General features: G+C 54.8%; 1 protein-coding gene across 9 annotated transcripts in view; it reads left to right on the plus strand.

Annotated features, from left to right (window-relative positions):
* The window catches only part of CUX1 (cut like homeobox 1), a 377,056-nt gene that overhangs the window by 303,691 nt on the left and 52,344 nt on the right, over positions 1–21,021 (plus strand). For 6 of the 9 annotated variants that reach the window (XM_043559788.1, XM_043559787.1, XM_043559786.1 and 3 more), the window contains exons 15-20: positions 104–775; positions 1,871–1,936; positions 3,288–3,389; positions 5,955–6,787; positions 8,725–8,890; positions 9,383–9,439. The exons of the other annotated variants lie outside the window; for them this stretch is intronic. In XM_043559788.1, coding sequence (XP_043415723.1) covers positions 104–775; positions 1,871–1,936; positions 3,288–3,389; positions 5,955–6,787; positions 8,725–8,890; positions 9,383–9,439 — 1,896 coding nt within the window. The remainder of the gene's footprint in view (positions 1–103; positions 776–1,870; positions 1,937–3,287; positions 3,390–5,954; positions 6,788–8,724; positions 8,891–9,382; positions 9,440–21,021) is intronic. 9 annotated transcript variants of the gene reach the window in all.

Consider the following 21,021-nt stretch of genomic DNA (forward strand, 5'->3'; position numbering starts at 1 on the left):
GGTTTTTTTTTTTCCCTTTTGTGGGGCAAACTCTGCATTTTGGTCTTGGTTTTTTTTCCCTTTTGAATCCCCCATAATGCATTATGTTTGCCCTTCCTTGTAGGGTCAGCCAGGAGAAAAGGGAAAGACCAGCCTGAGAGTCAGCGTCCTGGACCTTTGCCGGCCTCCCCTCCTCCTCAGTTGCCCCGCAACACGGGGGAGCAGGCTTCCAATACTAATGGTACACACCAGTTCTCACCAACGGGGTTAACGCAAGACTTTTTCAGCTCATCCCTGGCAAGCCCCAGCCTGCCCCTGGCTTCTACGGGAAAATTTGCACTAAACTCTCTCCTCCAGCGACAGCTAATGCAGTCCTTCTACTCCAAGGCCATGCAGGAAGCAGGAAGCACAAGCGTGATTTTTTCAACAGGTCCATACAGCACAAACTCCATATCTTCCCAAAGTCCATTACAACAAAGCCCAGATGTAAATGGCATGGCCCCGTCTCCCAGCCAGTCAGAAAGTGCTGGGAGCGTCTCCGAGGGCGAGGAGATAGACACTGCGGAAATCGCCCGGCAGGTGAAGGAACAGTTGATCAAGCACAATATCGGACAGCGCATTTTCGGACATTATGTCTTGGGACTGTCTCAAGGGTCCGTGAGCGAGATTCTGGCCCGGCCCAAGCCATGGAATAAACTGACCGTTCGCGGCAAGGAGCCCTTTCACAAGATGAAGCAGTTCCTCTCGGACGAGCAGAACATCCTGGCTCTTCGCAGCATCCAAGGCAGACAAAGAGGTGAGAGGCTCTCGCGGGGTGGTGCCAGCGTGCGAGCCCGGCACGGAGTTGTGTGTGAGTGCGCGTGCGCGTGTGTGTGAGCTGAAACGTCCGTGCGTCACAGCGGGTAAAAAATTCCGTTCGCCGCTACCATCTCTGGGGTCCGAAGGTCGGCGGCATGAGCCGGAGCCGACAGATACGGGGGGCCTGGCCTCTGACACTCGCTCAGCCCCCCGCATGTAGTAAACTCAGAACCAAAGTGCCACCCGTCAAATCGGACGGAATCGCATCCTGTACAACGTCCCGACGCGCTTCGCGTCCAGCGGTCCGATTGGCGGTGGGCGCTGGCCTCGCGTGGGAGGAGCCCTCGGGTAGCGCCCGGCCCCAGCACAGCAGCAGCAGCCACGTGCCCCTCCTCTTCCCACGCACACGGGGGGTGTGTCCCGTGGCCAGTTCTCTCCCGGTGTGACCTTCCATTAGTGTGGTTCCTTTAGCCGAAACCAGCCAGACACCAGCCTGCCTTGAGTAAGATCCGTGAAAGCTCTATGAAATCCGCCTTCCTCCCCCACCCTCCACAAATATGACAGCCACTCCTATCCCTGATTGAAAGAATCCCCTTCCCTCCCGAACGACGGGATCATTCCGCTCGACCAGCAGTGGTAGAGAAGGGTAGTCTCACCAGACACACTGGAGCCGCAGCAAACAGGGAAGGGAGACGCTTCCAGGAGCGTCGATTTGCACAGGGCATGTCGAGCTTTCTGTGGCGATGTTAACTGAAATTGACTGTCTTTGGATGATTAATGTGAGCTTTGTGCCGGGGGCTGGTGGGCGACGCGCTCGGCGGCAGGCGGTGCCCCCTCCCTTTGACCCTCACGGCTTCGGTGCCGTGGGCCACTCCTTAGGTCTGTCTGATCTTCCACAGCAGGGCCTTGGCCTCTGCGGGCCGACCAGCCAGGGAAGGGCCTCTCGAAGTTTCTAGTACCTCCCGAGGTGTACAGGAAGCCCTGAGCCCTTTCTGTAGTGACAGGAGGCTCAGACGTCATGTCACACAGCCCATAGCGTCAACGCCACCGTCCCCCTGATTGTTTTGTTCTTACCACACTTGTTTTTCAACAGAGAATCCAGGCCAGAGCCTGAACAGACTATTTCAGGAAGTACCGAAACGAAGAAATGGGTCTGAAGGTATGTCGCAGGCAGGTGTTTTTCTTTGCAGTTAGTAAAAACCTAGGAAGCAGCATGTCCTTAGCTGTGCATTTGGGTTAAAACTGTGCAGTGTGATTCTGGCCTGGAACCTGATGGAAAAACAGCTAGTAAGTATAAAACAAAGCACGGGTTCAAGTACGCACGGTCCCTTCCTCCCCAGCTGCCCACACCCTACTGGGTGCGCAAGAGGTGACGCGGGGAAGCACCGCTAAGAACCAGCCCCCATCCCCACCCCCACCCCGGACCAGCCCAGCCCCCGCTCAGGTGCAAATTACACCTTTCCCCGTTTTCTCAGAAGCAGCCAAGAGCTAACGACTTCCGCTCTGAGAAAAATCAGGTGACCGAGGCAATGAGATACTGCTGCTTCCTCGTACTTCCTTTTAACTCTGAAATACGTTAAAGGTGCTACGGAGTGGACAGATCCCCAGTGTCGTTATCGGTTCTCCTCTGGGCCCTGGCGAGCCAACCCCCACTGTGCTCCTGGGCGCTGCATCTTCACAGGGGCCGCGCCCCAGCGGTGTGCTTGTCTGGCAGTGGTTTGGTGCGGCGGTGGCCTTACTTAGCAGGGAAGTGGAGGATGAAAATACGCGGAAGGCTTCCAGAAAGAACTGGGGCCAGCTCCCCCCCGCCCCCGCCCCCGGCCGCAGTGGCTTCGGTGCCTCTGTGCACGTGGCTACTCTGCAGAGCGTCCCCCTGTGACCCAGAGACGGAATTCTTGCCCTGGAGGGAATCTCTGTAGGCTTCTGTCCTCGTTCACGAATTTTTAAGACCCGGCATGGGATGATAGAGCCGAAATGTTAAATCTTCACCCTCTTCACCTTGTACGTGCAAATGACCGATAGGCGATCAGCCTCAGCCCTGCCCCCTCCTCTCCCATCTCTGCTCTTTGCGATCCCGGCGTCCCACAGGCGCACAGAACCTCGAGCGTAGTCCCAGGCCAAGTCAGCCGTTGAGGCTGCGTTTAAAGGGCTCACGGGCACCACTGCCTTTTAATCCCTCGTCTGTTTTTGTGCCGGATTAAGTGATGTGCTCTCCCTGGCCCCAGCCCACGGGTGCCGTCCAGTTTGGGTAAACGTGAGAGCTTGTCCCGCTGGCCAGATAACACCAGGGAGATTCAGCAGGAGCCCTTCCTGCGCGGGGCCGCAGTACCTGCTGTGAAGTTGCACGCACAGCAGATACGGGTAAAGGGGAGGCCACGCCTGCCTCCGTAACCGTCACCAGCCTCAACTCGGGAGCTATTGATCAGAATGACATCTTCGTGCAGCACTGATTTTTTTGGTTGTTGTCCCACGGGTGGGCTTGATGTCATTGGTATGGCTTCTCCCTGCAGGTAACATCACGACCCGGATCCGAGCCTCCGAGACCGGGTCCGATGAAGCAATCAAGTCCATCCTGGAACAAGCCAAAAGAGAGCTGCAAGTTCAGAAAACCGGTACGGATTCCACTTTTTTGACCACTGCCTTCCAAACTCAGAAGAATTGTCCTAAGGGTTCTGGGTAGCAGTAATTAATCTTAAAAAAAAAAAAAAAAAAAAAAAACCGAAAACAAAAACAACAGTGTATGTTTTCAGGCATTTGGGCAAGCACGGACGGAAACAGGTCTGTGTGATCTGAATGTTGCCACTAGTGACCGCTCTTTTTATAATGTCATTTCCTAGCACTTGACTCAAGAACGTACCTTCGGCCTAGACCCTCCTTGACTTAAACAAGTGAACAAGTAGTTGGTATCAGATTTCCTTCTTTAAATGCCATCCAGGCTTCGTTATTTGGAGATATACTTGACTAAACACTGAAAAAGAGCGGCCAGAAAATAAATCCTAAGCTCCTTCATGGATGAACGCGGCTGGGGAGGGGTGTCTGAGTGCAGGAGGTCGGCCTCAGGAACCGGCCCTCGGTCCTCGGAGCTCCCGCGCCCCCGCTGAGTTGGAATTGAGAGGCACACGGTGCTGTAGATTCAGCTCAGACCCTCTGCCGGAGAGGAGACTGAGGGCCTGAGTTCTCTCGCTCTGGGGTTCAACGTATGGACACACACCCGCCCCGTCCCCACGAAACCCCTGCTCTGCAGAGCCCTTCCACCGCAGACCTGGCCACTGGGCTCCCGCCAGGCCTGGCCACCGGCAGCCGTGGCAGCCGAGGACGGGCCGCCACCCGGTCACTCCCCTGACCACTGGGCCTTCTCCCCAGGCCACCCCATTCCCACGTGACATATTCAGAGGTGAGCTCGGGGCCCCCTTCTGGGAACCAGGCCTGGGCTTGGCGTCTTTACCCGCCTCCCATCCTACTCAAACCGAGTCCTCACCACTGCCCCGGAAGACGGATTTTGTCATCCTGCTATGCTTGATTAGCAAACTCGGGCTCCAAGGGACAACGGTACGCCCAGGTACATTACATGGCAGGTCCTAGATGCAAACCCTCGTCCCTCAGCTCCTGTCCCAGCACTTTCCCCTCTGCCTCCTTGCAGGGACCCCAGAGCGGTGGGTGGGGGACTGGCCTGTGAGGCCTCAAGCCTGACCGTAGGTGGACCTTCCCTTTGGTGCGGTTCCTACTCTCAAGACCAGAGTGGACGTTTAAGCCGGCCCCTCGTCTGGGCGGCTGAACAGCCGAGAAGCTTGGCCGGGCCCCCCTGCAGGGGGAGATAGCCCTAAATTGGGAGCGGAAAGGCCCACTTTGAGGGGTGGCTCGAGCCATGCCCTGCCCCCTTCCGCGAGCCGCAGTTGTGCCTGCCTGCCCCCGGTCGTGTGCGCTAGAGGAGGAGGGCCTTCTGGCCACCCAGTGAAACCAAGTCCCCGAGAGGCCTAAAAGGTTGTCTCTGGTATCTGAAGCATTTTTCGGCCTCATTAACGTGGGTAAGGAGCCGGCTTATTGTGATTCCTTCCCCCAGACGTGAAGGTGTCTGAGAGTTAGAGCAGGTGTGGGGGCGGGGTTCAGTTCCATGCTTCTCAGCCAGGGCCTTGCTCCACAGTCATCTGGGAGCGCTGGGTGCTGGGGCGCCTGGGTGGCTCGGTTGGTTCGAGTGTCCAACTCTTGGTTTCAGCTCAGGTCATGATCTCACAGTTCATGAGTTCAAGCCCCACATTGAGCTCTGTGCTGACAGTGAGGAGCCTGCTTGGGATTTTCTCTCTGTGTCCCTTCCCACTCGCTCTCTCTGTCTCTCTCAAAATACATAAACTTTAAAAAAAAATTTTTTTAAATGCGGTGCTGGTCCAGGCCCCCACCTGCCTACTCAGTCAGACACTTCAGGGCTGGGGCCTGGGCATGTGCGTTTTAACAAGCCCAATGGGCGGTTCTGGGGCACAGCCCTAGTCAGGAGCCCTTGATCTAGACCAGTACCCATCCCAAGCTTGCAGACGGAAATCCTGAGGCCTAGGAGTGCCCCGCGATCCCCCCCAAGGTCGCGGCCCCCGGTTCTGGACCAGGGCCTACCCGCTGTCCCCCGCCACCATCCTGGGGCTCTCTATTGCTGGCCACACCACCATCCCCTGCCCAGAGGAAAATAAATGTGAGCCAACCCAGACGCGGCCATTTATCACTGGAGACTCTGGTCTCACGCCGCAACCGTTAACAGAAATTAGGTTTCTGAAGTTTGACGAAACCACTACAATTTTGGAATTTAGCGCACAAAAATACTGCTTACAAATCATCAAGGATTAAAAAAAAAAAAAAAATCACCAGGGATGACGGCACATCCCCGGGTGTTGGCCCTCCCAGCCCCCCCCCCGCCCCCGTGACACCCCAGGATAATGAACCCTTTCAGATGGTGCGGAATAGAGGCCAGCGGTCTCGGAGCGGTGATGTTAGTCTGTCCGTCCCTGCCCGGACAGACGCGCGCGTGGTTCGCTGACGGAGGAAACGATGGCAGGGCAGAGCAGCTCGGGTCTCCCGGCTAATCCGCGTGTTGTGGGCGGGGCAGGTTAGACCGGAGCGGAGGGAAAGCAGCATGTTCCCACCCGCTGGGGACGGTCCCGCCGCCATCTCACCTCCGTGTTTGCCCCGTGCAGCAGAGCCGGCCCAGCCTTCTTCCGCATCCAGCAGCGGGAGCTCGGACGACGCCATCCGCTCCATCCTGCAGCAGGCCCGCCGCGAAATGGAGGCCCAGCAGGCCGCCCTCGACCCCGCCTTAAAGCCAGCGCCACTGTCCCAGGCCGACATTGCCATCCTGACCCCCAAGTTGATACCCTCCTCGCCCATGTCGTCCGTGTCCGGCTACCCTCCGCTCGCCCTCTCCCTGAAGAAGCCCCCGCCCGCCCCCGACGCCAGCGCCTCCGCTCTGCCCAACCCCCCGGCCCTCAAAAAAGAGTCCCAGGACGCGCCCGGGCTGGACCTCCAGGGAGCGGCCGAGTCTGCACAGGGCGTCCTGAGACACGTGAAGAACGAGCTGGGCCGCGGCGGCGTGTGGAAGGACCACTGGTGGAGCACCGTCCAGCCGGAGAGGAAGAGCGCCGTTCCTCCCGAGGACGCCAAGCTGGAAGAAGCCAGCAGCGCGAAGGAGAAGGGCGGTGGCGGCCAGCCGCGGGCGGAGCGCGGCCAGCTCCAGGGACCCTCGTCGTCGTCAGAGTACTGGAAGGAGTGGCCCAGTGCCGAGTCGCCGTACTCCCAGAGCTCGGAGCTGAGCCTGACCGGAGCCAGCCGCAGCGAGACGCCCCAGAACAGCCCCCTGCCCTCCTCCCCGATCGTGCCCATGTCCAAGCCCGCCAAGCCCTCGGTCCCTCCGCTGACCCCGGAGCAGTACGAGATCTACATGTACCAGGAGGTGGACACCATCGAGCTCACCCGGCAGGTGAAAGAGAAGCTGGCCAAGAACGGCATCTGCCAAAGGATCTTCGGGGAGAAGGTAAGGGGGTGGGCTCGGGGGCCTGGGCGTTCTCATCTCTTCTCGCCGCTCTCTGGCAGCATCTGTCTGGAGGACGTGGCCGTCACCCCATTCAGCGAGCCACGGGGCAGAAAGATTTATCCACTCCCAGACTTCCGGAGAGGCCGGCCGACGAATGTTCCACTGTTCGCCCCACCTGGGGCGAGACTCTGGGCTAGGCCGTGTCACCCACCATGCTCCTTTAGGCTCCCAGCGACACGTGAGGGTGCGGACAGTCGCCATTTGACAGATAAGGAAAGTGCAGCTCAGGAAGGTTGAAACTACATGCCCCCAGCCGGCCGGTGCCTGAGTTCAAGTCCCGTCTCTCTGCCCAGGATGGCCCAGACACAACTCTGCAGGCTTTTTTGGCCAAAAAAGCTCTGATCCCATAGAGAGACCTAGAGAAGGAAGATGCATGTGACAGGAGAAGCTTCTGTCATGTGATAGGCATAATCGTACCTGTCTCGCAATTCAGCATTTTCCTGGGTCCTGTCGGCCAGATCGGTGAAGTGACCTGCCCAGAATACACAGCTAGAGGTGGCCCCGGGCACAACTGCCATGCCCGCAACTGGCCCGCAAAGCCCCTGCTTCCACCCCTTCCCTCCCTGGCTCACGAAAGTCAGTGATTTCTGAATGAGCCCCCAGACCCTTTCTGTGCCAGGCACTTCCCGGTAACAGTTTCTCGATAATGGGGATTTACCAGGCCTGTAAAAAAGAAGGTAAACATAATACCCCGGCGTTGTTTCAGACTAAGTCATTACTGAGCATAAGGAGAAGCGCTCCACTCCCCTGAAAGGCAGCCTCCCCGAGGGGTATGTGGTGGGGTCGACAGTGGCCTCTGAGGAACCCCCACGCGGGGGTCTCCCCTCCCGCCTCCCGGCCCTCCCTGCCCTGCATTGTCCTGCCTTCCGCTCAGCGTTTGCGCCGAACCGTGCGGTGGATCCTTACAATATCTGATTGTGATTTCTTTGTCCTGATTTTACAAAAGGTGATGGGGCGGATAGAAGTGAGGATGAGAATTTCAAGTCCCTTGAAATTTCTAGTTCAGTGTTGTAAAAATATCATTTGAGAACATTTAAATAGACATTTGTGCTCATGCCTTAAATTTAGCAGAGACTTAATAGCGTTGAACTTGTTTGGCCCGTGAGTGCAGTTTATTCTGGAACTTGAGAACTTTTCAAAAGAGTGATCGAACGCAGCCCCTAAATATCTCTGGGCTGCATCTGTGTCCTGTGGGGGGTGTTTGTGCCCATACATATGTATGGCCATATGTGAGCGTTAAGAAAACTCGGGCATGTACGTGCAATTTGTCGGTTGTCTGCAGTGAGTTTCACTCCCAGGCTGGCGCCCCCATCGCCGCCGGCTCACCTCTGGGCCCCCACTGCCGAGCAGGATGCGGTCAGAGAGAGCAAACCTTTCTCGGTGCCAGCCCGGCCCAGCGCCACAAAGAAGACCGGCCTCCCGCACCCCGCCGGCCCCCGCCGCTCTGGCCACTAAAGGGGTCCTTGGCCCCGGCACCTCAGCCTTTCCTGGCACCTCCGGGCAAAGAGCAAGCTTTCAGCGCTTCCTCCTCGGGCTGTCGGGACGCCACCCCCGAGGCCTTGGCAGGATGGAGGCCCTGGGCGAGATCCCCTCCCCTCCTCCTCCCACCGCTCCTCTCCCTGGGAGTAGAAAGCTGTGACTGTAACTAGGGCTCCCCAAGCCAGGGCCTCCGCCCACCGGGGCCTGTGACAAGCTGATTCCCCAACCCCAGGCTGGCGCCATCCACCGGGCAGGGGTTCCGCGCTCAGCCCCTGGAGCCCTCGCTTGGGTGTCGTCCGTCCCCACCTCTCCGTGGCCATGTGTGTGCATCACTAAAGCATTTGGTGGCCTCACACTAAATCCTGGGCACCGATGCATGTCTTTGGTTGCCCCACCAGGTACTGGGCCTGTCCCAGGGCAGTGTCAGTGACATGCTGTCCCGGCCGAAGCCTTGGAGCAAGCTGACCCAGAAAGGCCGAGAACCCTTCATCCGGATGCAGCTCTGGCTGAACGGCGAGCTGGGCCAGGGTGTCCTGCCTGTCCAAGGGCAACAGCAAGGGCCAGGTAAGGGCAGCCCCTCCCTGGGCTTCTGCAGATGGGGGGAAGGGAAATGTATGCAGGGGGTGGTGAGGCCACCAGCCGCGCCCTGGACTGTTGGCCGGCGCCTGGGGGCGGAGAACTGTCCCCTTCCTCCACAACCTGTTGCCATGGGACTGACTTTAGTTTTTCGGAGACAGAAAGCTGTGCCTAGCTAATTTTATAAGCAGCAGAAAATGAGTTACTAATTAGGAAAATGCTGTTTGTACATAAATATAGGTAAAAGTCAAGTAGCTAAATCAGGGAATCAGGAAAGGAAATCATCCAGAGACACAGAGGTGAAAGATACAACGGGCTCCAGCTTCTGCCTCCGTGGACCCCGAGTTCTGGCCCCCCTGTAACGAGTGGGACCTTTGGGAACTTTATGCCGTCTACCCTCTGCTATGCTCCGTGTGTTAGGAGGTTTTAAACCCCTGGGGTTTGTTTCCTCATTTAATTGTAACCCTTTGTCTTATTCAGTCCTCCATTCTGTGACGTCACTACAGGACCCCCAGCAGCAGGGCTGCGTGAGTTCAGGTAACTAGCGATTTCTGTTGTTTTGTGTGGAATACTTCCCTCCCTCTACGTTTCCCGGTCCTCTGGTCTGTAGCGGGGGGTCTCCGAGGATCCCTGGTTCTGGATTCGGTGAGCCGAAAACACCATATGCGGCTGGCACACTGGATTCCTCGTGGTCCTGGTCTCTAACGGACACAGGGAGAGTTAGCAGCTGCGTGAGGGTTTCCTCCGGCATTTTCCTGCTCGCCACCAAATTCTTTCATCGGCCTGTGGCTTCTAGGTGCTCAGGACCGGGGGCTGGGGTCCAAGTCAGAGGTAGATTCTGCACTCGCAGGCGCTTCCATTCTAACAGGAGGGGACTGGACCTCTCCCGGCAGGGTCATGGGCAGGCAGAAGTTGAGTCCATCCAGAAGACCTTGGGGCCACCTTCAAGCAAGAAGGATGGGGACGAAGGAAGCCAGTAAGGGCTGAGGGTGGGAATCCAGCCTAGAGGTGGCTGGAGGGAGGAAGGCCTGCAGTGCCGGCCGGCCGAGACACCTGGCGCCTTCCGGTTGGCATGTGGAGCCCCGGGGCCTTTGAGCCGGTGTTTCTGCTCTGCGGACCCCTTGCGGCGGCACCGTGCTCCTGGCCGTCGTCACACGTCCACCCTGTGCTTCCGTGAGCTCGGAGCCTTCCTTGCCCGGCTTCTGGGAACAGCCAGTGTCTTGAGCTGCTCCTCTGTTCGCTTTTATTTTTCTAAACACACGGATTGGCCTCCATATCCCATCGATTCATTGAAAACTCAGAGCCAAGGGAGGGGCACGAAGCCCGCCAGCCTGCTGCAAGTTTTATGAGGGCAAACGTGCGTAGCACACGGAACAGGTGGGCAGCGGCCCGAGAGACACCGAACCGCACACAGATGCGCCCCGAGCGGGGTATCGGCCGCAAAGGGCCTGGTTGAGTTTGCATTTTGGGTGCTTCCCTTTGATTTTGACCAAAACGGGGGGTGGAAGTCGGTGTCTTACCCAAATCGTTGGTCTTCTTGGCCGGACCTCTGAATGGAGTGGTTTGTCCACCTGAAGAGGGACCACATGTACTTCCTTCCCCCCCTCACGTCTGGGTAGGTCAACTGAAGTAGCGAGTCCCAGAGAACTTAACGGAGCGCCGGCTCGCGTCCCAGATACATCAGGACAAATAATGCACAGACTTGTTTGTGCCAGAGCTTCACAGACGTTTGCATGGAAAATTCGCCTCGCCTCTTGCCCCAGCGGAAAGTTGGCCTCCCCTTAAACTCTCCAAGAGTATTTGCTGCCCAAGAGTTAGGACTACACTTGGCAGATCGTGACGAACGTATTTTAGATCAAAATCACTTGTTCCTGGGGCTCCTGGGTGGCTTAGTCGGTTAAGCCTCTGCCTTCGGCTCAGGTCGTGATCTCAGGGTTCATGAGTTCAAGCCCCGCGTCTGGCTCTGTGCTGACAGCTCAGAGCCTGGAGCCTGCTTCAGATTCTGTGTCTCCCTCTCTCTCTGTTCTTCCCATGTTCATATTCTCTCTCTCTCTCTCTCTCTCTCTCTCTCTCTCTCTCTCTCTCAAAAACATTTAAAAAAAAAATTTTTTTTAAATCACTTGTTCCCAAAGAAAACAGGAGCTCTCCCGCAGCTCCTAGTCAGTCATGATCGATGCCAAAATCTTCTCCATGTGCGAACACATCCTTGAAGAATGGCCTCTCGCTCTTTATCGTATGGCAGGTATTTGCTGTTGTGCTGGAAGGTCCGTTGTCACATTTCCGACATAGGGAAACCACGCTGGGCCCCTCAGAGGGACGTAAGTGGTATTTGTAATAAGATGTCAAATTACTTTATAAAATAAAGCGATGTGTAAGACTCTTGGAGAGTCTGCAGATTGGCGGAGGCAGGGAGCCTCTGGATCAAAATGAGCACCAAAGAACTTTCCAGCAGTTTCTGTGAAGAGGTGGCAGGCGGGCCTCTCCCTGTGTCATCCCGGCAAAACGGGAGACGACGGATTATAGACCGCTTGCCCATCGCACCCACGGGCAGTCAGCAATAGGGAAGTCGTCAGTAGAAACACTCATTGTGGGGATTGTAGGGGGAAAGATGGAAAAATATTTCCTACGTTGTAGGAAAGTACAAATTTTTTAACATGACAGTCGCTAAGCAAAAACGTTTCTCTGGATCGCAAAGACGAGAAAAAGCACTCGTCGACGTTGAAAGAAAGACGATCACTGTGGCAGGATTGTGGGTGGCAGTTTTTCTCGCGTGAAACTTCTTTACTACCAGTGGTCTCTTTTCAGGAGTATTTCTAAAAGGCAAAGTAGCAGAGCTTTTCACTTTGTGGGATTTAGATTTGAAAAAGAGAATTATTTTGTAATGATGAGTATCGCTGTATCATTGGGATGGATGCCCAGAGGGGACGCCAGAATCTTCCTCGACAGAGTAGAAAATGAACGTCTGTGAGGAAGCCTCCAGTGAAGCCGTGCTGCCCCAGAGGCACGTTAGCAAAGCCTCCGGTTCCAGGATTTCCCCAGGATTCGAGTTCTCTGTTCTCACCGCGGCTACCACGGACTCCTTCCTCAAGGCCCCCAGGCCCAGAAAGGTGCTGTCCTTGGCGGTGACTCCATGAGGCCCGTGCCAGAGGTGTCTCAGCGTGGTAGAAACAGATGGCTGTGGGAAGGTAATTCCAAGCCTAGGTTGGTTGGTTCCTGGATGCTGGGGAGAAACACTCGGCGTCTGAGCAGCCCGGGCCCTGGGCTGGCCTAGTGGCCAGAGTAGCCTCCCGGGTGTGGAAGGGCTTTGGAAGCCCGGCCCAGCAGTGAGAGACTACAGTTGCCCGGCAGAGAATGCGTGGGCCCAGCGCAGGACTCTGTGCTCAGTTACCATGGCGATAAGATGCCCAGGAGTGAAGTGGCCTCACTCATCTGAACAGCAAGCTGCTGACACAGGAGTCTGCTTGCCTCACTAAAGGCTCCCTGCCTGCCTCTCTGTGCCAGGCGCTGCTGCCCCTCGGGGTCTCCGTTTTCCTTAATGATGTGCACGTCAAGCTTGCTGATAAGCTTTACGAGGAGAGAGAGAGAGAGACCGAACTTTTAATTACATCGCCCCTTCCTCTTCTTGAACGGAACCGTTCCTGAATGTTCCTTTGATGATCTGAGCATTGGGGTGATGGCCTCGGGCAGTCAGGAGGGTCAATGCCATTTTCTGCTGGCGGTCTGCGCTTTTTCTTGGAAGCTGTTGGGGCCTTGACGAAGAGTTAGGAGAGCAGAGGGTCCCGTGTTGATCACATGAGTTAACTTTTAATAGATAGATAGATAGATAGATAGATAGAGCAGAGGGTCCCGTGTTGATCACATGAGTTAACTTTTAATAGATAGATAGATAGATAGAGCAGAGGGTCCCGTGTTGATCACATGAGTTAACTTTTAATAGATAGATAGGTAGATAGATAGGTAGGTTTTTAAAGGCCAGAACTTCCAATCAGGTACTCGTTGAGGTTTCCAGGCAGTCTAGTTCCCTACAAACGTTTTTGAGTTGGCTTCTTTCGGAGTTCCCAGTGCCTTGGGGGAGGTGAGCCGGTGGTTCTGCACGGGGTCGTGTTTGACCTCATACGGCAGACTTATTGGGAGATAGTCCTTTGGGGATTGGTTCTCTGCTTCTTCCTGTTGTCGGTCTTCCGTCCCAGGTACCAGGCATCAGCTGACCTCGCTGCTTAGCGATCGCCATGCTCTGGGGAAGCAAAAGAAAGCACTTACGGATGAAGGGAGGGGCCCTGTAAGGGTTGTTTCTCCTGAGTGTGGCCTCCAGTCCTTGCTGATCAGGTAGCTGGCTTTCTTTTAAAGGGGAGAAAACCTCAAGATGCACGGAAGGGGGTTGTGTGAGGGCACGTGTGTAGGTAGGTAGGTAGGTACATAGATCGGTAGGCAGATACGATCTGGTAAACCGCTGGGGTTTTTTGTGTTGTTTTTTTTTTTTTTTTCCATTTTCGTTCCCTACAGCTCATTTTATATTCACAGTTCCTTGGTGTGATTAATCTCTTTGCCCCAAGGGAAGGAAGGAGACAAGAGACGATCTAAAAGGGGGAGGGAAAAAAAAGGGAAAGGAACAGATTTTCCTGGATGCGATGTTAGTCATTACATTACAGAGCGTAACTTTTGAACACGAAAGCATTTTGTTACTGCAGTTAATAAGCTTCCACACCACCCTTCAGATGGATTATTGCAAACCGCATAAGCCAAAGCATGCCCCAGTCTCCTCGGATTAATTCTGCAACATCCAGTTTTTTCCCAGCATGTGAGTCAGGAGCAGTGGGTTCCGGGTCCTCTACACCCGTGGAGAATCCCATGGCTGACTGTTGTCAGTCAGCAGAGCGGCAGCTGCCTCCCGAGGAGACAGCTGCCACAGTGTCTTGAACGTGGGTGGCCTCACACACCCAGGAGAGACCCGTGGCCACAGCCCCCGGTTAGGGACGGGCCAACATTCCTGTGTAATACGCAGAATGACTCTTGCTTGGTGCCCGTGAGATGACCAGGAAAATCTGTCCGGGGTTTAGTGCTTTGAACTCAGCAGTGGGATTCTCGGGCAGGCATTTGGATAGCTTGTTAATAGGGACCGCCAGAAAATTCCATGGCAGTATCTAAAACTTGTCAGTTTTAGTGCCTCAGTTTAGTGCCTTAGACTAGATTTGATTTGATTTTTTTTTCTTTCTCTTCCATCGAAATAAATCAGTGATCGTAACTGTCGGTTCGCTCTAAGAAGAATTTTTCTAACCCCTGAAAAGATTTGTATATAACTGATTTATACCTGGCCACAGAGAACAGATCGAAAACAAAAGAGGATTCTGGAAAGCCACCTATGAACTAGAGAGTGCCCTTCCCTGAGCAGAGGGTGGGCCGCTGCTGATCATTTGGCTCGGGGCTCGGCCTTGTGCACCCACTCATCGACGCAGTGTGGCCAGGAGAACTCAGTGTGCCATGCGTGCCTTTCTTTCTTGGTTGCAACCTGCGTTCGGATGCTTTGTTATATCAAGAACGCCGTGATAAAGGAATAACTCTTCTAAGGTCACAAAAGATGGGTTTCTGGATTCAGACACAGCCTGCCTTCCTATTGTCGGTATGTGTGGGTGCAGGCCCCGCGACGCTGAGGGAGCCCCATGGAGGGACTGGGCCGTAAAGGGCTAAGGGGTCAGGGAGGAGAACATTGCAGGTACAAAGTTCATAGACAGGGAAGCACATGGCATGTGCAGAACCTTTGAAAAGGGTGAGAAGCCCCCGACGCAGAGGGCTTTTTTTTGGTTTGTTTTCCTTTTAAAACGACAGTAGGAGAGTAGATCCTGGGAGCGTTTGGTCTTTCCTGTGTGTAGTCTACCGTTGGCTGTGCTGCCTTGAGGCTTGTGTGGTGAGAAGAAAAGTGTGCGGGTGCCTGGGGGGCTCAGTCAGTTAAACATCCGACTCTTGGCTTTGTCTCAGGTCTTGATCTCACGGTTCGTGAGTTCGAGCTCCGCATCCGGCTCCTTTTGCTGACAGTGCAGGGCCTGCTTGGGATTCTCTCTCTCTCTCCCCCTCTCTCTCTGCTCCTCACCTACTCACTCTCTCTGTCTCTCAAAATAAATAAATAAACTTAAAAAAAGAAGAAGAAGAAGAACAAGGAGGAGGAGGAGAAAAGTGTGGACGGTGGGACAGAAGGGAGGCTCCGTGCTCTTTCAGGGGGACCTTGGCGACCTGCCCCGCCCCTTCCCCGGTGGTGTTGGGCCTGCGATGTGTACCTGCTGCCTCTCCCACCAAAGTGCTTCTCCTCACCCCTACCCGCCCCCAGTGGCTCTTTCTTGAGAGGAGGGGGGCTGAGGCCCGTGATCGGTGGCACAGCCCTCCTGAGTTCTCACCCACCCCATCCGAAGAGATCAGAGGATGGAGGGAAGAAACTCCTGACCTCAGAGCTGAGCCGCTGGACCACAGGGAGCCAGGAAATAAGCAGGAAATAACTTCCCGCCGCTGGACCGTGGGAGGGGCAGGTGAGGGGTTGAGATTCGGCCAGCGGCATAGCCTCCAGTATGCAGGGCACTGAGATGGCATTAGCAGTGGCTGAATATGCGCAGGCGGGGGACGGGGGAACAGTTCAAGAAGAAATTGTCCAGGGCCACAGGATAGGCTTAGGGGGCTCAGAGGCAGAGAGGGAGAGGAGGTGGACGATGATGGCCCAAAGCCCAACGGTCATTTGGCCCCGTACGGGGAAGGGCCTTGTTCAAACAGGGTAGGCTGAGGAGGCTGTGAGCCCGACGAGCACATGCCCCAGAGCCACCAGGCCTGGGGCCCTCAGCTGAGGCGGGGCTTAGGGAATGTCCCACCAGGGCCTAGAAAGTTCCTTCCTCACCTCGGGTGCAGTGGAGTAACTTGCTCTGCCAAGAGCGAGATATCCCCTGTGCCAGCCCAGACGGTCTAGGAAACTGTGCTCTGTGAATTGCCTTCTAATTAATGTCTTTCAAAAATTGTCAGCCTTATCTCAGCTGAGCTCAGGTGACAAGGGGTTTGGGCATTCTAGAGCTAACCCTTCAAGAATGATGAGATTCAGGCCGGGCACAGCAAACGCAGGAGGGGCCTCGGCCACGCCACAGGACAGGAGGGGGCCCTCTCTTGAGCCCCCTCGAAATGGGACTTGTTGTCAGCTCCCCCTAGTGCGTGTGCACTCGCCGCTTTGTGGGAATTCACCACGGGGGTCTGGCCATGTGACCCGGAAGCAGCCCCCACTGCAATGTTAACGTAGGAGGGCAGGGGGAGAGCGGAGGCCCGGCCCCGCCTGCCTTCACCCGGAGCACACTGTACCTGCAGGCCCCGCATGGGGTTCGCTCTCAGGCAGCAGACGTCAGCCTCACCGTTCCTGGGAAAGACTGCTCCTTTGTAAATCAGCCCCCAAAGTCTCTGTTCCTAGAGTGGGATTTGCCACCATTACGTCTCCAAAAAAGAGACAGAGAGAGAGCAACTCAGGGTAAGAGATTTGACTTTGTTAAAAAATTATGACTTGTGGGGTTTTCTTGAATAAATGAAGTGTACACCATGATTATAAAATGCAAGCTTTCAAAGAGTTTACACCCCTTTTTTAAAAATGAGTTGATCTCCGCTGGTGAAGCATCTGACTTCGGCTCTGGTCGTGCTCTCATGGTTCTTGAGTTCAGGCCCCACGTCACTCTCTCTGTTTCTCCTGTGCTCACACACGCTCTGTCTGAGAAATAAGTAAACATCGGGGCACCTGGGTGGCTCAGTCAGTTGAGCGTCGGACTTTGGCTCAGGTCATGATCTCGTGGTTCGTGGGTTCGAGCCCCGTGTTGGGTTCTGTGCTGACAGCTCAGAGACTGGAGCCTGCTTGGGATTCCGTGTCTCCCTCTCTCTCTGCTCCTCCCGTGCTCGTGCTCTCTCTCTGTCTCTCAAAGATAGATGAACGTTAAAAATAATTTAAAAACAAAATGTTTCCAAAAAAAATAAGTAAACATTTAATTGAGAAAAATAATGAGTCGCCCACCCTCCCGAAACCCCCGTCTTCCAGCCGCCCTCCCCAGAGACCGTCCTATCCCGTTTCCTGCAGACGGTCCCTGTAACTAGATACTGTTCTGCACAGAAGGAAGCCTGCAGGCGTCCAGGTGCCGTGTCTTGCTCTCCTCAAGCAGCAATATGTAGCAGGTACTTGTTAGCCCAGTATGCAAAGAATTTTCTCCTCTTTTTACAGCTATAGGGAAGTCCCGTATCTGGATATACGGTATCTTATTTAACCAGTCACTGGTGAGAAATATTTCCATTGATTTCAACAGCAAAACCTAAGCAACTGCCCTGCAGTGACCAGCCTTGAGTGCGTGTCAGCGGCCGTGTGCGCAGCGGGCTCAGCCGACTGCCGAGGGCTCGTCCGGCCTCCGCCGCCGAGCGACGGTGCGGCCTTGGGCAAGTGCCCCGAATTCTCTGTCTCAGATTCTTCTTCTGTAAAATGGGGCTAATACGGGACCTGTCTCCCAGGCTGTTGGGAGCTTTAAATGACTTTGTGTACAAAAGCCTTTCAGAACCGGGCCCGCTGGGGGCACCTGGGTGGCTCATTCGGTTCAGCGACCGACTTTTGATACTGGCTCGGACCACGATCTCACGGTTCGCGAGTTCAAGCCCCGCATTGGGCTCTGCGCCGACAGTGTGGAGCCTGCTTGGGATATTCTCTCTCTCTCTCTCTCTCTCTCTCTCTCTCTCTCTCTCTCTCTGCCCCTCCCCCACTCATGCTGTCTCTCTCTCTCTCTGTCTCTCTCTCAAAATACATAAACTTAAAAAAGACTCAAACTCTGTTTAAAAGGAAATAAAAAGAACAGGGGCCGCCGTTGGAACATTTACTTCTGCTGCTACACTTGCGTTACACGTTGCCCTGCGTATACGTGAATGATACATGTGCACACACAGAACGTCAGGCCTCCCGCTTTCAAACAGGAAAGCAGTCCAGCCGCTCGCTCCTGGGGTGGAGCTCGTCAGGCGGGAACATCACCGGGTGGAAGCCGGCAGCCAGGGTCTGCTGCAGGGGAAGCTGCGTGCAGCTCTCCAGACTCCCGGCTTCTCGGAAATGCCATCGGTCTTTGGAAGCTGCCTGCCCGTCTACCATCCTGTAAAGTTGACCCCAAATCCTGAGCTTCCAGAGGAAAGGCTGCAGGTTCTATCACCCATGCCGTCTGGGGCCGAGCGGCGTGGAACCCGGCCACCCTGCCGGGACATAGGGGTGACCGACCGTCGGCACGGGTGAGCCGTGCCATCCCACTCAGGTTCCCTTGGTTGCTCTGCCTGGACCTCCATGCGCCACCTAAATCGCCTTTGAGAGAAAGCCCTTGCGGAACCTCGTCACAGGCCTCCGGACACGTCTCCCTTCTCTCCCCTTTAGGCTTTCTTCGGAAATCAGAATTTACAGTACGTTGGGCATTCGGTGCAAGAAGCAAAAGTGGGTCGTAGGAGCAAGTGAGGACTTGGGCTTTCAGTGGTTTGGTTCCAGGGAAAGACGAAGGAGCTGACATGCGTATCTATCCTCAGGTGATTTTCAGGCCTGAAAGGAGAAAACTCGCGTATTTGTATCTTTTATGTGCCCTGCACAGAGCTGATACCTTTAATCCTCCATCACTAAGGGGAAGTGATTTCCCCCACCTTACGGATGGAGAAAACCAAGGCTCAGAGATGAGCGGTGATTTGCGCTCAGTCAAGAAGATGGAAAAAGCGACCGTGGTCCTGAGGCCAGCGGCCCTACTGCCATGGAGCTGGGCCCAGGCGAGCTGTCACTCAGCCCCGAGGGCTCTGTCCCCCACCCCACCCCCCATGGGTAAAGGGTCGGTGCCTGGAACGACATGCTCAGAGAGAAGCCAAGGCCACATTTCAAAACCAGAAACAAAACTGGATCCAAATTATAAATTTGAATAAATACAGAAAAGCAGATCCCTCCATTACCCCGGGACGCGTCCCTTGTATTTCAGCCAGGAGTTGGGCAGGAGAAGAGGAGAGAAGCCAGCGACAAATCAGTGGCAGAGCCGGACCCGACTTTATGCAGTTTGCAATGGAACGTATATAATCCATCCAGCCGGGGATACAGGTCGGTGCTGCTCTGAAACCCTTCCCGTCTACGTGCACGGAAAATACACACAGTGGTGCAGGGCCCTTTCCCTTCCTGAAGGATAGCCCTGCCCTTCAGCTGTCTGGCCCTCTCCCTGCTGGGAGCCCTGAGCCAGCCAGGGACCCGAGCCCCAGCCCCTTACGACTGGCCCCTGGGCCACGCTCAGGGTCTGCACGAGAAGTGAGGAGGGGGGGCTCCGATACAGAGCGAACCGGGAGGCTCCATCACCAGCTTCATCTTGATTTTGTGTTTTGCTCTTCCCTTTGGAACCGGATTCCCAAATATAGTCTGAGTCTGAATTGGCAGATGTTGGGTTTGTCCTTTATGAGAGGACCAAAATTAGTCTGTCATTTGGCACTTAAATAAAGCAGCCGAACTGCCTTTGTACCAACTTTGCAACAAGGAGGGACTGAAGTTGGGGCATTTTGTCTGATAAGGAAACTTCCTTGGAAGCTTCAGCAGCATCTCCAAAGCCAAAAGCTGAGGGAGGAGAGAGAGAGAGAGAGAGAGAGAGAGAGAGAGAGAACACGGAGTCCAGAGGGACGTGCCTTCCTCGTGGCTAGACCTGCTCGTCCATGAGTTACGGTCAGTTGCGTTCCACGTGGTTTAAATACCTCCCAAAATTGGAAGAGAGAATCGATACTCCACGGAAATAGCAGTCGGCGAAAACAGCAGCGGTGACTCGGTTTTGGGGAGGAAAAGAACAATCTGTCCAGAGTGCCTGGAGCTGGGTGAGCAGAGGGGCTCCCCAGGGGCAGCAGAAAGATGTTATAATCAATTACCACATCATAACACTGATGTATGATAATTACGGAGTGTTTCTCCTGAGATAGTGCGGCGTTTGGCTGGGATACAGTTCTTTCGTGGTCCACTGCCTGATTAATATGCAAATAATAGGCTGATTGCATGATGCATGCAGAAAATGAGTTCGCTGATAACGTGAGCACCGAAGCGGGAAGATGATAAATTACTTTTACTGACTGTCCTACATTAAGTACCCTTTCTCAACAATTTCATCACAAATTAAGTAAAGCAGTATGGAGAGATTAGGAGGATGTGTAAAATAACGTACCTTAATAGCTTTTCTAATACCGTCGTGTACGAGACGTTACTGGTTCTGCTCGGCATGGCCCGGTGCCCGTGTGGGGCCAGACCCATTCACCCGCCTGCGTGCTGTTGGAAAGCCGGGTCCCGGCCCACCACACCGTCACATTTGGTGCCTGCCATCGGCCCTGGATCCTCTGAGGAACATTCCGTCACAGCCCAAACATCATTACCCACATGCCAGGCTGCCTGGCAGTGTTACTGAGCAGGGACAGGCTGCTCTCGGGGCAGGCGCTTAGCGCCTCTGCACATATGGACGCTTCGAAGCCTGCTGTCCACCATGTGCCTGGGGACAGGAGGGTTTCTGAGCTGCAGGCCTAGAAGGCGCAGAAATAAACCAATATCCAAAACCACCTCCAACTCTCAGAAATCCGGGAAAACTAATTCCACCCTCGGAACAGCGGTGTGACCGGTCTGCCGGAGAATATGAATATCGGTGAAGGATGGACAGGTTTGCCCAAAGCCAGAAACGGAACCCTGGAGTAAAAGCGAGGACGCGGGCACACACACTCACACACGCTCAGAGTGATTAATCTTTGATTACAGCAAAGCAATTTAACTAGAGGGTTTGTTTTTTCCTATCTCAGTAATATATATTTAGACTGTTTGTATGACATACATTTTCTCTTAATGCACAGGGACGCATTGATAAGTGTTCATACACACAGCTGGTTCGGTAATAAGGTTATTGAAGGTAATTTGAAAGCATTATTTCTAAATCAGTATAGATCTGCAGAAAAGCTGGAAGCCGGGAGATCACCGAGCTCCGAAGCAGGGCCAACCGTGTCGCCCAGTGCAAACTTTCGCCAGACCGGGTTCACTGCAAAAGGCGAATCGTGATTTAAGAAGGGTTTTTAATTTTGAACTGAATTAAATGAACGCTGAATTCCCAAACTCTGCT

Source organism: Prionailurus bengalensis, chromosome E3 (genome assembly GCF_016509475.1).
Source record: "Prionailurus bengalensis isolate Pbe53 chromosome E3, Fcat_Pben_1.1_paternal_pri, whole genome shotgun sequence".
NCBI lineage: Eukaryota > Metazoa > Chordata > Mammalia > Carnivora > Felidae > Prionailurus > Prionailurus bengalensis.